The following is a 15,559-nucleotide window of genomic DNA, read 5'->3' on the forward strand; positions in this document are numbered from 1 at the left end:
CACAGCATAACTACTATGAACTTTTATCCTTTCCTCTCACCATCTTTCAGATGTTACACAAAAGCTGTGGATGCAGCTTACTGTAAAACCTACAGATTTTTACAATAGCCTTATATTCCAGAAGCTAGATCTTTTGAGATTATATGGATGCAATTGCTTGCACTAAGCTATCGATGCGCATACACCAGTGAGTTTCTATCCAGTTTCAGTGAAGAGTCGGTGTGTGGATGAAAATACTACAGTGAAATTGCTCAGGAATGAGCAATTCTTCAGAGATGACTAGGTTGCCGACTGCATCTGAGATTAAGACAAGAATTTCGGAAATAGGGAGTAATTTCGAGTTCGCATTGGATACTAGGTGAATTATCTAGACGGTTTGATTTAGAAGTGGAAATTCCCATTTTCTCAGTTTTTGTTTACACATGTATATGATGGGCCGGGTAAATACGAATTGACTGTTGTATCATTTTGACACTGAAACATGGACACATGGGGGTACACTCATATTAGCTAGTATCAGAATCTGATGGCTACTTTTCTTTGTGCTGATCCGAACATGCTAGTGACATAAGTATTGTATGAAGTGTCAAGCAAAGATTTGTCCGCCCATGACTTTCACATTCAAATACATAATGAAGGCTATCAGAACATTATCTTAGTCGGTCAAGATCACTTTATCTCGCACATTACGTGATGAGCATAACACATACTAATCAATTTAATCATCAGCCTTCTAATTTTTTGTTACTACCTACTTGATCCAATCATCTGGGTTTCCCCTCACAGATTCATAACCAAGTCAACACACAGCTTATCGCAAAGGAGAGGATAAGTACACATCAACTGTTTGTTAATTTCAACGCCTTCAACTAAATGTTAGGTCATGAAATCTTTTAGGTACTAAGCGTGTGATGTTTTGCATCCTAATGGCATGGTTTTCTTTTTTAAAAAAAGAAATTGTTGAAACAAACAGATCAACTCTATCCAAAGTCTCTTTCCTGAAAGCAACATATTTTAGGGGTACTTTCAGCTTGCCCATATGATTGGTCTTAGTCATAAGCTAAGGCACAAATGAACTACTAAATAATAGTTGAGGTTGGTTTTCCCAGCTTGCAGAACTTCTCAATTTGGACCGTACCTGATGATAGGTTGGCCACTGCAACCAGCAGACACAAGGCAAACAACAAGATATGGTACTAATGATAGGTTGCTATTAGCAATCATTGTCATACTTACTTCGTCCAAGACATAAGGAATCCGATGCCGTTAAACTAACGGTGCATGTTAATTCAGATTATACTAATAAATATAATGTAATTTTGCTCGATGCGCATCCTTCTTTTATATTTTACGGTACCGGAAATTGGGTGTTTTCCGAGTGTTTATTAGTTTGCCGACTACATTACCTCGGGCACTCGGCAAAGAGCTCTTTGCCGAGTATTTTTTTTATATTTTTCAAAAATGTTTGGTGAGTGTCGGTTTAACACACGTCAAACTCTTTGCCGAGCGCACGACAGAAAACACTCGGCAAAGAGCTCTTTGTCAAGTAAATTTTTGCCGTGTGACCTTTGTCGAATCCTTTTGCCTAGTGTTTTTGGATTTTTGCTGAGTGTCCTTGGTGCTCGACAAATATCTAGCTTGTTTCTAGTAGTGACGGATTCTTTATTATTTGAGATAACTACTGCAAAAAAGTCAGCAAAAGTATAAATCAGGGATAACAATGGTAGTGAATTATATTATTATCCTTTTCTTGTGCACTCAAATTAAATCTCTTTATCGGGTGCATTTATTATATATTATTGCTCAAGAGCAGACAAAGGGCATTCGCCTATTGCTGCCGTGTCCCTTTCTCTCTGATACAATATCTGGAAATTCTCCATCTACCTCATCATCCTGCTTGTATAGTATATATCTAAAAAACTATTCGTCGGCAAGGGATTCCTTGGGGTCCTTTGCGATCCTGCGTTTCCATGGTAGGATTATTGCATAATCAAAGAACTTTTGGGACATAGATAGAGAGAATTGGGGGGGGGGGGGGGGGGGGAATTACTACGGGTGTGGTTGGAGCACCCGTAGTGTTTTTGTACTTGATGCCCTATCACCGTAAAGTTGGGTAAAGAATTCAGAGAAATTACATGGGGAAATCGATAATCTTTTCTTTATGATTTGATGCCTAATCACCGTACTATACCTTAGTGGAATTCATGGTACTAGTTCATACGGATGACTAGGAACTTTTTTCTTTATTTTGTCAATGTCATGTATTTCTTTCGAAGAAAGTTGATGAACAATTTGAACCTTTGGGGCTTTTATGTCTCAGTCTAGATTTATTTGCTTGCTGAAGAAAGTCAAAATGTCGGCACCAACTTATTCAATATCTTTTTTTTTCTTTGCCTTTGAGATGTATGAATACTAATGGTGTGTGGAAAACCTTTTCTTTTCAAGAGCATACAAAAGTGCTGTGTGCACAACTATCTGTATAATAGCTCAAAACTCAGTTAGTGCTTGATCAAGCTACTTGGCTGAATGGAAAGTTTCAACTTATATCCCATTTAGTATAGTGATGGGATGATGGAGTTCCAGTTCCACCTCTTTTGCATGAGATTTTCTTTAGCTTCAATCACCAACATGATGTATAGGAAAATAGAATAACAACCTCTCCATCTTTAGGTAATCCTACAAAACAAATGGGAGCAAAACAAGTTGCATATACTACATATCTAACATCATGAGTACAAGAATCATAAAATGCCCTAGTACAATAATTGAAATCTTGTGCAAGATAGAAATAGCTAGGGTAAAATGACGGATAGGAAAGTGGAAAAAGAAAGAATAATATGCCACTAACAGTTACATTCCAGCTCTATTAGGCTAAAGCCTATGTGCTTTGGTGCTTGTAAAAGTGAACTCTGTGGTTTAAACCATGACTCATACATCATGCACCTAATAAGTGTTGATAATTACTAGCGCATTGTCATGGGATGCAACATCATCCAGAATATATGAATGTTGCCATCAATTCTACTCAGTTTCCAAGATCCTTGGACTAAGCATGCTCTAGTGGCAATGTATCGAGCTATTGACCATCCTACTACCACAATTGATATTAGCCACCAAGTTCTTGATTGACTAAATTATCTGCACCTTAAACATCGAAGACTTGTAACAAAATTTAATTTTTTTTGTGTATGTGTGCGTGCGCACCACACCAAAGATATTGAAGAAAAAGATTGGTTCCATCATTTCCCTCAGCAGTTATCTTGGCTGGCGTGGTTTGCGCCGCAACAAGATCGGTTGACCACAAGAGCTGGAAATGTGGTGCTACGGAAGGAGAGGTGGTAGCTTTGTCAATTTGATGGATCATTCGTTAAACTAAATTCAGGTGTTGGGTTGTAAAGACATTTTACTAGGTGGGCATGAGGTCCCCATCAGAGATTTATGAAGGATTTAGTGATGGTGACTGCAGCCAGTGGTGGAGGACGAAATAAAATAAAGGTATGACAAACTCAAATGATCAAAAAGGTTCTCAAATATATAGTCCAACACCACCAATTCACCAAAGCATACAAAAGAACAAATACAAATAATTCTGGGTCAAATTGGCATGTAAAAAGTTGCAAGTTCCCCTTTTCCTTGAGAGAGAGAGAGAGAGAGAGAGAGAGGGCAGCATATACATATAGGATTAGACAAACATGCAAACACCTTATCTTTGTGGTATTGGTGGTACTCACCCAAATGACCAAGATATATATCTTCAACCTGTCTCTTTCTTTTTCATCACCATGCATACAGAAAGTTTTATGATTGCTTACTCCTTTTACTCACAGCTGGTACGTAGATCTTATGTGGATATATGTATATGGTAGCCCCACTAGCTGCTGTCAAATTCATGTACACATTTGAATGCATATTGCAGAAACACCAAAACTCAGCTGTGATTAAGGTACAGCATGAATAATTTCAGAAATACCATTTGTAAGAAATTTTATGATTCCTTTGTTTTCACTGGTCACTGGTGTAGCCACAGGTTCGAAACAAAATAACCCTCGCTTAAACACTTTGTACGTACGTCCGTGAAGTTTTCACTATGACTAATTTTGATATGGACAGGAAAATTCTACTTTTGCTTTAGAATTCCTGATGGTACGGTGTACATAAACACTAAACAATAGGGACGTACAAAATAAAAATATTAATAAAGTTGGCAAAGTAGAAAAAATACAAGTGTACATAGCCGAAATATTATGTGCATTTAGATAAATAGAGAACAATATAATGAAGATACGCTGGCACAAAGAATCCGAGAGATGAAGAGCGAGGTCCTTGTCAGTCTAAGTCATCATCCACCATCCAAATGAGATAGAATGTTACCCAACTGCATGATGGCAAATCATTGGTAGGGCCACACTAAATCCTCGTCAGCATGTGGCCGTGTCAAAACAGCTGTGAGGAGACGTCAACGGTCGGCAGGATTTTCTTGCTTCGCTGAGAGGCAACCTGAGTATATCACGTACGCCCTCGGTCCCGCTTTAACTGTCGCGTGCTGAGGGAAATTCCTATTCCTGAGCGACATATAAATCGGGACAGAGGGAGCACGCAAGACTTCTCTTTTCATCTTATATTTATAGTTCTATCTTAATTAATTAATTAATTATACTTTCGAAAATAGAATTTAAAACTGTGTGTACTCATAGGGGATAGGGGTGAGTGTACGTGCATCTTTGAGCGTTTGCGTGTGTACTGTGTTTCGCAGAAATAGAAGAAAAAACTGAAAGACAATTGCTTAATTAAGTGATAATAAGGATGAAAAAGGGCCAAAGCACATTAACTAGTTCGTTACAATATATACAATTGGTTACGTACGTGCAGAACCCGATTATGTTAACTAAGTTGGGAGATATGGATACGTGGTATATGTTGTATATATAAGATCACGGTCAGGAACTCGGCGACTATAAGATAACATTAGACGCATGACACATATAGACTTGTCGACGATATTGGCGAATCTAGGAATACCTCTCAATTAACCACATGATTTGTACTTTGAATGATTGTATGTATCCATGCTTAACAAATCTATCGATACACTGTGGACATCAAGATTCAACACTATAGTTGTATAATAAAGACGAAGGGTCAATAATTGTGAGTTAAATCAATATGGAATGTTCTAGAGGAAAATGAATACAGATTGTTGCTTGTTTGAAGGAAAACTGGAACACACTCAATCATAATGTTTCTTAGACATGGTACATGGTATAGAAGAAGATACTCACATATATATGCATGCACTCACCATCGTAATAATATTTACACACACATCCTACCTCTTTGAGCACTTCCAAGAGACAAGGTTGATAGTTCTTCTGATCAACGAGATCACTGTATGTGTCTCATTCTAAAATTTAGAAAAGAGTAAAATGCACCGGCGGTCCTAAAACTTATATTGCGGTATCATCTAGGTTTCTGAGCTTGCTCAGTGTATTATTTGAGGTCCAAATCACACTAGTCATCAAGTATTTACATCCCATGACTATAGTGTGCAGCTTGAGATGTGTGCTTGCTCAACCAAGTGTTTAGATTTATTATTGATATCATGTATACTGCATGTTAAGGTTCTTTGTTTGTGTGCCACGTGCTAATTAGGGTATTTTGGGGCGCACTTAACAAGTTTAGGAATTTAAATATGTATTTCTAGAATTTAGGGACTTAGATGATACCATGAGATAATTAAGTTCGCCCTCAGTCACAGTGTTGGCATGGTTGTTTGTTGACAGTAATAATTATGATCACCACCTGATACTAATTAGCACCCCTCTTCAAACATGGCTGATCATACCAGACACACATCATTGCCAAAAGTGAGGGGACACAACCAAATGCTCAAATGATATGTTCTTCCAAAATCCCCAACAGTGCATCAGCCTTTTGAGTACTGTGGCAGCTCATTGTGAGACATCAGGATCCTAATTCCTCGCATGATTATTACATGCTGCCATCACCCTTCCCATATAGCCGAGACAATGAGGCCATCCTTCTGGTGGTCACAAAATCATCATGACCTCTCTCCATCCACCACTGGCTAGTGTATGTCTGTAGTGTCCAAGCAAAAAAGCCAGACAATGGATGGGGCCCACCCAGTGCTTTGCGATCCTTGTCGAGAACATGAAAACACGATCCAATCAAGATTTGTAATTTATGCATCAAAATTGATTTCTGCTGACTGAGGGACCTTATTATTAACTTTCAAAACACGATTATTTATTAACCTTCCACTGCTTTTTTTTTGTAATATACATGCATGCTGTGAGACCCCAGTATGGAAGGTTATCGATATTTCTAGGAAACTCTCCTGAATGGAATTAGGAGAAGAGACCAACTCATTCAACCATATATATAGTGTTGATTGATGATGATATTGCGAAAAACATGCTCAGACACGGTCACTACAAAAAAAAAGATTGATGATGATATTGCAATTGTGACCTGGGAACCCCCATCATTAAAAAGGTTGTAACAATATGAGCTAACCACCACCTATGTCCCACATCGGACAGACCTTTCAATTGGCCCAATATTCAGAGTTCCATGTGGAAAGCAATTGTGTGGTGTGTAAAGAGGGCAAGCCAAGCCTTACCGAGAACAGGAGGATGATGGGGCAATCTTACTAGTACTACCAAACCAAAGTTAATTACTTTGGAGTCACGAAGCATATATATCGATGCGCGTCCAGTAAGTACTCAAAAAAAAGGCACGCCGGTGTTGTTGGGTGTGTGCAGCAGTTGGGCATGAGTGCCGTTGGAACAATCACCATGCACCACACACTCATACTCGTGCATATAACAAAATAAATGCAATATACTATATACAATCAAAGGGGGCTTTTTATTTGTAAACAATGAACGCTGGCCCATGGAAGCCTAGCTTCCATCATCATGTAATGAGGGAATGATTAGCAGCAGGTAATAATAAAGCCACAGGAAGAGATAGAGCTAGGAAAGTGAAGAAAAGTCAGTAGGTGCATGCATGCAAGTATTAGAATACTCTCCATCAGAATATATATGGACTCGATCCGATCCTGCAATTCCTGTACCTTTTTCTTTTTTGTCAACCTTTGCAAGTGTCGACTGCATTATTGTAGAAGTGTTTGCTTGTTTTTGGCTCTTGTGGCGCCCTGCCTGCTGCCTCCCCTATATGTATGGGTGCTCATCCTCCTCTCCTCTCACACACATATTCTCTCCTCTCTCCTCCCCCAACTACTCCCTCTCTCTCTCTCTCTCTCTCTCTCTCTCTCTCTCTCTCTCTCTACATCCACAGAGCACAAAATTGAAGCAGCTAGAGAGCACATGCACGCAGGCCATAGGTAAACTTTTGCAAGAAACCATTTGCTTGTATTATCTCCCAGCAGAAGATCTAGACGACAACAACAGAAACTCTGTATGGAGCAAGAAGAGGTCGGTCTAGCCCTGGGCCTCTCCCTGGGCTCCGGCCACCACCAGCTCAAGGAGCAACCCTCGCCGTCGTCGCACTCGTGCACGCTGCTGGAGCCGTCGTTGTCGCTCCGCCTCCCAGCCAAAGACAGCCCGGCGGCACGGGTGAGGATTGCTGCCGTGAAGAGGGAGCTGCGGATGGAGGAGGACGACGAGGCCACCGACAGGGCGCTTTACTCGGTGGCGTCGTCGGCACTGGTGGCGCCGGACGACGATGAAGGGTGCAACAGTCGGAAGAAACTGAGGCTAACCAAGGAGCAATCGGCGCTGCTGGAGGACCGCTTCAAGGAGCACAGCACCCTCAACCCGGTAAGAAAAAAAAACTAGAATCGTCTGGAAATTAAATTGTCAGTATTTTTTGTTTGTGGATTCCTTAATTGTGTTCTCCCCTTTGCTGATGCATGGTTGGTCTCTGGGCAGAAGCAAAAGGCTGCTTTGGCAAAGCAACTGAACCTCAGGCCAAGGCAAGTGGAGGTGTGGTTCCAAAACAGAAGAGCCAGGTTAGTCAGTCATATTCACCTCAAAACCCCTATCCATATCTTCTTTCCTTTTTTTTCATTCCTTTCTTTTCCATCATATATATTTCTTGGCAATTGTAATTTAAACTAAAGAAGTAATCCATAAACCCTCCCTGATAACAAATCAATCAATTAATCCAGCATATATAGATATTATTTTTGAATATTATCTTGTACCAATCTGTTGAATAATTATCTTGATATATATGCATGCATGGATTGTCGCAGAACGAAGTTGAAGCAGACAGAGGTGGACTGTGAGCTTCTCAAGCGCTGCTGCGAGACATTAACCGAGGAGAACCGCCGCCTCCACCGTGAGCTCCAGCAGCTCCGCACCCTCAACCACCCCCACACCGCCGCCTTTTTCATGCCCGCCGCCACTCTCTCCATCTGCCCCTCTTGTGAGCGCCTCACCGGAGCACCTGCCACCACCACCACCAACGGTGCAGACCGGCCCAAGGCGAGTGGCCCTGGCCGAGCAACCCACTTGTTCAACCCTTTCGCCAATTCCGCCGCCTGCTGAACGTTGTTTGCATTGGTCCATCCATTCACCCATGATTTACGCAATAGCATGCAAATCATTTAATCATTATATGTGTATATACATATATTTTTAGCTAGCCAATTCTATCTCTTCATCAGCTAGCGATAATTCGTCATACTAGTATAAGTGATTGCCTTGGCTATAGATAGCACATAATTAATATTCTCCTCCCCTCCCCTTGAATTCGTCAGCTTTGTTTTTTTTCACAAGCTAATGAATTATATTACTAGCGTGTGAGGAGGATGGAGCACCACACATGCAACTAGGAAAAAGAAATGTCTTGTTTGATGTTGTTGGTGTAGCTATAGCTTTAGTAGTTGTTACTGAAGAATTTCCTTTTATTAATTGTCAGTCAGGGAAGTATCATCATTAGATGATGATGACATGACACCACAGACGCATCCCGCCAGTTTATTTGGATGTGGATTCATGTATATATATGCCTATGATGTATCTGTTTCACCAATTCAATAATATATATTGATTTGTTTCGAAAAATTGTGTGTGCCATGCTTGCACACGGATGAAGAGAAATTTGTGTATTGCGGTCGTTGAAAGTGATGCCTTTAAAGTTTCTAATAACTAAAAGAAGCTATTTTCTTGCAAAAAGTCTGCATCGATTTTATGATGGATACAATTGTGAAGAAACCAATTAGAATTCCATTTTCTTTTTGTTTCTGAAAATAAAATAAGGTAGCTAGGTGCTCGTGCTTGGAAGAATAAAATAACGTATTTTAGTTCTGATGATATTTGCTAAGCTGCTTATTAGACGACGCTAGTGTGTAATAAACTTTGATTTGGAGGACCTAATATATGCATATCCAGATCCCTCTAATAATAAGGGAAGATGGAGGCACATACAGATTATGTGAGCAAAGACACGAACTAGTCGTGATACACCAGAGGAGGTTGGGCTGTGGTAGTTTAGCTTGTGAGCTAGGCATGCGTCGCCTGCATGTATGGGTGTGCATGCAGGGGGCACAGACAAGCAATGATCTTTCTGTTGAGACACAGACACCGCCCGGGCTCCTGTCTCCCGATCTCTTGGCAATTTCTTGATGACCCCCGTCACCTGCGGGACGGCCGGCATCACGAAATAATCCCCTGTGTTAGTCACGCACTCTGTTCAAACCTCCATCCGCTGACTAAGGCAAAAAGTATATTTTGGTACAATTACCGTTGTACGTTGACATGGCTTTGGAATCGATCAACAGGCATGTACTCTCTCCGTCCCACAAAAACTGTTCGTTTAGAAAATTTCAGACATATTACTAGTACTAGAAAATGATCATGTTACCCCTAGTTAACAATAATATTTGTGATGAAAACCGCATTTTTTATTGGATTCTCTAGATCCTCAATAAATAATGCAAATGCATTGAAAACCAGAAAAGTAGCATCTACTAAACATTTGATTGGCTGCATGCCCTTCCCAATGTAATTTTTTCTTAATATTTGATATTGTCTTGATTGAATAGACTTTACTACAATCTAAACGAACAGTTTTTGTGAGACAAAATTTGAAGGCTAAATGAACAGTTTTTATGGGACAGAGGGAGTAATTAATATGCCATTGGGCTTATTCGATCGAGCTGATGAGCTGAGCTAGTCCGTGACATCGTCGTCCTTGAATACTGTCAGTAGTTACACAGCATATAAATATATATGCAACTTGTGATAGGACCATGAAATTTTGTATGGACAGACACAGCATATCCGTCCTTGAGTACCTGATGCAGCAACGATTTTTCATGCTTTTATAAGGCGTTGAGAGGGACATCATCCGATCCCTGCTGTCGGTATACGGATGTCTAGTGTGGTTTGGGTGTATGGTGAAAAGTCTTGGATGGGAAGAACAAGGGTTGGAAACTAAGCTGGCGTGTAGGGAAAGTCCAGAATGATGGGTAAGTCAGCCAATGATGGCTCATGTAATGCTAATATAAGTTTGTTGTACGCTCTTCAGGTGATTTGGAAATGTTGACTGCAATTCATTCAAAAAAAAAAACGTTGACTACAAAACCAAGTCTACCAACAAGGACACCTCATCATGGACACAGATGCATGTGAGCATGTACATACCTTTAATTTACTTATATATTTTCCTCCAATAATAAAGTCCATGAGGGTATTTAGTAACTAGGGTTACCATACACGTACTACTAGCTAGTCGACTACAAAATAAAGAACTTCTTATCCATGGCCAATTCAAGAATCCATTTTCCAAAAATCAGTTTCATTGTTCAGAAAAGTTGGAACAAACTTCCCTGAAAGGCTGAAAGTCTGATGCCATGTTTCATAGAAAAGTCTCAGAAAATTTGTGTCTAGAAATATGCTCCCTTCAGGAGATTTCGAAATGTTGACTGTAAACCAAGTCAACATTGGACACCTTATCAAGTACTGATACAAGTAGTATGCGTACCTCTATTATTTTTCCGCTCCAATAATAAAGTTGATCATGATGGATCTAGTGATCAATTCGGGTTTAGCGTGAGCCCTTTTTTTTTTCTTGCTAGTGCTACCATTGACATCCATACATACCACACATACAGGAAGAAGGGGCGGGTCCGTCTTAATTTAACGGGTCAGAATCTTGTAAACTCTATATATAGCAGATCATCACTGCTCATACTGCATTGAGTACTGACCCGACCCTGTCCACTAATGCAGCTGACCCCAATCCTATCCTCTGGACTCGTAGCTCTAGCCTGACGTTTCAGATAAGATATTTAACTTGCACGTACGTAGCTAATTTGGATGTCTGAAACGTCATCTTTTAGTGACTCGGAGTGAAGAACCACTTAGCATGATATACAAGATTATAGGAGATTTTCAGGATCCAGATAAAAGATAGCTCCCCTTCAATGTCTTTTTTGGAAAAAGTAATAAAGGATACACAAGCCATAGTGTTATTATCTCAAGCACAAGCCTATATAAATTTGTGTCCGCTTCTATGTGTGCGCATTTGATGAACAAGTGTCCCTAATTTAGGTAAATATTTACATCGACATCTTCTGCTGTCAATGATATTAGGTATTCTATTTCAGACACTCCAAACTTTGAACAATGTATGTCAAAGTTGTTAAATTGGCTCTCTATTTCCTAAAAATTACTTGGATGATTTCTACCGAAAAGTGTTAAAACTTTTAATATGAACTACTTGGTGGCTTATTAGATGTATATATATAACCTGTATGTTAAAGACAATATGTTCGTAGTAGTGCTGTGCTAGCAATGCTCTCGCAAGGAAGAAGGCTAGGAAGAGGTAAGTCTGACACTTCGGGACACTGTATAAATAACCTCCATGATATAAATCTACTTAGTGCTAATGAGGAAATAATACTGAAAATAATTTAGAAAAAATTAAATGAATGAAAAACACAACTTATTGGTGGGTCTAAACCAGTAGTCTTTGGCCCAAAAACCTCGGGTTGGGCTGCCGATTCGGCCCAACCAATCTCACCTTCCTGGGCTGGGGGCCCGACAACTAGTGCTTGGGCTGCCAAAGCACCCCCAGAAATCTTATCCATCTTCCGCAAGAAAATAGATTACATATCTTCCAATGTCTAAGATCTGTGCGCACATCCTACACCGTCCAATTAAAATACATCATGTGCAGTCAGCGGAGCCCGGAGCAGAACAGAGCTAGCCAACTAGCTGAGTTTGAGGGTGACCTCCGTATCGCTTCATGGTTGGCTGCTACCCGTACATGTGCCTTGTAGATTTCAATCTTAAAATGCATTTTTTTTCTAAACCATGAATTTATTTTTGAATCTGTTTCGACCACTGTGTTACTGAGAATTAATCTAACATAACAAGATCCAATATGAATATATTTTGCTACTTTTCAAAAGTCAACATTTTGAATCACCTTGTTCAACAATTTGGATATGCTATGTCAACATTTTCATATCAAATGTTGCACTAGTTATTGAAATTTGTTGAATTAACTTTTTGAAAATGTTGACGGCTTTTAAAATACATGGAATCGAACATGCATTTCTTTAGTAACTATATGGACTAGAAATAGGAAAGAAAATAAAAATATGCTAGCTTATATCTGTACATTGTCTGAACCTCCTGTTGCTTCTGGAGGGTTTGAATGCTTTGATGCACGCTGCCGTGTCTCCCGTTGAATGAAAAGCCTGGGGTACATCAGTGGGCCATTATGAATTTTAGTTGGGCCATCTATTGGGCTTAAAGATCCATATATTATCTACCTTCCACAAGGTAAATAGGAGCCCCCTCCCCCCCCCCCGGCGATCGTGCGCAAATGTTAGGAATCGCTCGAGCTACTGCTAGTAAAACCATCGCATAAGGTTCAATAACTACTTTTTGTTCCAAAACAAAATTTTTTTGTTTCCGAACAAATTGTTTGTATTGATAGAACAATTAAAAAATTGTTCCAGAACAAAATAAATTTATTCTAGAACACATTCGACTATGGGCCAGTTTAGGCCCAACAACATAAAATCTGTAGTGGGTGACAAGTCTGCTTGGGGTCACCTGCGTGACCCCCAGCAGCGCCCCGATTGTGATCTCAGCCATTGGGCGAGATCGACGGCTCCCCGCAATTCTGGAGGGTATAAGAACCTTAGCCGGCCCTGGAAACCTAATCCTAGCCAACATTTTCCCCTCTCATCCACCAACAGCCGCTGCCTCCTTCCTTTCGGGCATGGTCAATCCTAGCGAATCCGGTTGTTGGTCGGCCTCCGTGAACCGAGCACCATCGTGGGCTTCCGTGCGCCGCGCGGCCTCGCCGCTCGACCGCTAGGCCAGTCATATAAAAAAACAAAGTAAAAAAACTTGACCAGGGAGAGAGACGTCCCCTGATTTTCATCTTAAGAAGCTTGTGTTATGACTCGAACCCGAGCTGGCTCAGCAAACCGCTTCTCTGGTGTGTTCGCCTGGCCAGTTGCACCGTGAGAGTGTTGGCACAGCCCGTCATATGGCCGCATGTAACGTCCCAAGTACCGACATACTTGGGGTTACTACTAATGACATTAAATTGTACTAATTATTAAAATTCTAGTAAATTTCGGCAGAGTTTCATTTGTAAATTCTAATATCCGCGGCACATAAGACATAAATATAGCAGAGCGAATTAAAGATAGTAAAAGGATTTTCTCATCAACCAGCACAACCAAATAAATAAATCTTAGGCAACAACCAAATGACCATGTGACAGTCCTCAACATCTTGAACATCTACAGAGAATTTCTTACAACTTTTGTTACTGCACCCAGGGGGAATTCAGCCTCTAAATAAGTCGAAAATAGATGAACATAATTCTGCATCTGCATTTAACCTTGCCTGACAGCAGCACTGTTTTGACCATTACTCCCAAACCACTAATCGGAATTGAGTGAAACTAGCGCCATTGGAAAGTTAATCAGAAAACCTAAAACTTTCATATTGTTGAGAAACCAAAATTTAGGGCCAATTAATACCAGATTTAATGACAAGATTTCTGCATGAACCGAACTAGCCAGAAATCTTCAATTACAGATTGATTCATCCTAAATCCATATATGAGGTTCAGGAGACTAATTGAGGATTACCTTAACCCAGAAATCAAGGATTTGCAAAAAAAATTGATGGATCTTGCAAGGCCCAAATCTTTTCCCCTCACTGCTTCTCTTTCCTCTCGCTGCTGGCTGCCTTCTTCCTGCTGGCTCTCTACCAGCAGTATTGCACCACGAGCAGCATTCAGGGGTCAGGCCCAAAGCACTGTAGGGGAGAAAACACAAGGGAAGGAAGAAGAGCAGAATTTGGTGGCGGCGGTGGACAGAAACGAGGGCTGAGGCAGGGGTGGCGGCACTGTGGAAAAATACCTCGGCAGGTGAAGGGCCGATGGTCCAGCTTCGACGGTCCGTTAAAATTCATACGACATACAAACCAAACAAGCTAGTAGTAAAACGGATTCATTTCGACGAGCTATATGCAACCATGGTCTCTGATCGTTCATATGACCAATGATTCAAAAAAGTCAACTTTTAGTCAACTCACTAATCTTTGTCGACTCGATGTTTAAAAATAATTATCTGAATACTTGGGATATTACAATCTCCCCCTTTCAACAGAATTCGCCCTCGAATTCTTTCTAGTCAACGAACAGAAAAGATAACTAGAAAATGTATGTGATTACTCACCGGATCGAAATAACTCGGGATACTTCTCACGTGCACAGCGCGGCCTCGCCGCTCGACCGCCACGGCCAGTCATATGGCCGCGTTCACGCGGGTCGCGATGATGCCACCGGTTTTGGCTGCCCTTGCGGCGGCCATAGAGTGAGCGCGCTACCGCGACAGTGCTGGCCACGGCGCCGCGCCTGTTGGCCGGTTTGAGGGCCCATCACCATATTGGCTCCTTAATCCGCGCGTGTGGAGGCATTGCCGCGCGGGCCACGGTCTTCAGCTCATGTGTCGCCGCCTTCTGTTCCTTTGGGCGCGCACGTGCGGGCTGCGGTGGCGCCACCGTCTCCAGCACCACTCTTAGCGGCCATGGAGTCGGCACGCTTCCGCGGCTTGCACAGTCACAATGCCGCGCCTCATCTTATGCACCTTGGAGATGCCACCGCCTGCCTCAAGGTGCCTGAGAGTACGTTTTCTGTTAGCGGAAACGGACGCCGCTGTGGTTTTATGGCACCGTTGTGGGGCCTTTGCACCCTGCATGGTCTCTCTCTTTTTTTTTTTGTTTCTGATGCGTGGATCTTATGGAATATTGGATCTGATGGGGCCTTTGGGGTTTTCTGATAGGTGGGAACTACGGATATGAGGCTTTCTTCCCATTTATCTTTCTTATTTCTCTCGGATCTAACTCTTTTATGCATGATCGATACATAAAACTCACAAGATCTGCACTTAAATAATGTAAGCACAAGCCAAATAAACATGAGGACAGATCTAGACCAGCAACCATTGAGGACACAGATCGCGACCATGGTTGGTAACGAGAGCGACGAAGGGTTTGCCATAGTTCTCGTAGTTGTTCTCGGGGTCGGTAAA

The 15,559-nt window shown here is 41.2% G+C and overlaps 1 protein-coding gene across 1 annotated transcript; it reads left to right on the forward strand.

Moving 5' to 3' along the window:
- Positions 1-7,224: 7,224 nt before the first annotated feature.
- Positions 7,225-9,053, forward strand: LOC120651475 (homeobox-leucine zipper protein HOX15-like). The gene is made up of 3 exons (XM_039928954.1): positions 7,225-7,802; positions 7,914-7,993; positions 8,240-9,053. The coding sequence occupies exons 1-3, from the start codon at positions 7,443-7,445 to the stop codon at positions 8,532-8,534; spliced, it is 735 nt and encodes a 244-aa protein (XP_039784888.1). The 5' UTR covers positions 7,225-7,442; the 3' UTR covers positions 8,535-9,053.
- The last annotated feature ends 6,506 nt before the right edge of the window (positions 9,054-15,559 follow it).

The sequence above is a fragment of the Panicum virgatum genome, chromosome 9K (assembly GCF_016808335.1).
Source record: "Panicum virgatum strain AP13 chromosome 9K, P.virgatum_v5, whole genome shotgun sequence".
NCBI lineage: Eukaryota > Viridiplantae > Streptophyta > Magnoliopsida > Poales > Poaceae > Panicum > Panicum virgatum.

Coding starts and splice junctions, on each gene's coding strand:
- LOC120651475 (XM_039928954.1), top strand. CDS start 7,443: ATGGAGCAAGAAGAGGTCGGTCTAGCCCTGGGCCTCTCCCTGGGCTCC. Junction 7,803..7,913: donor AGCACAGCACCCTCAACCCG/GTAAGAAAAAAA, acceptor GTCTCTGGGCAG/AAGCAAAAGGCTGCTTTGGC. Junction 7,994..8,239: donor TTCCAAAACAGAAGAGCCAG/GTTAGTCAGTCA, acceptor GGATTGTCGCAG/AACGAAGTTGAAGCAGACAG.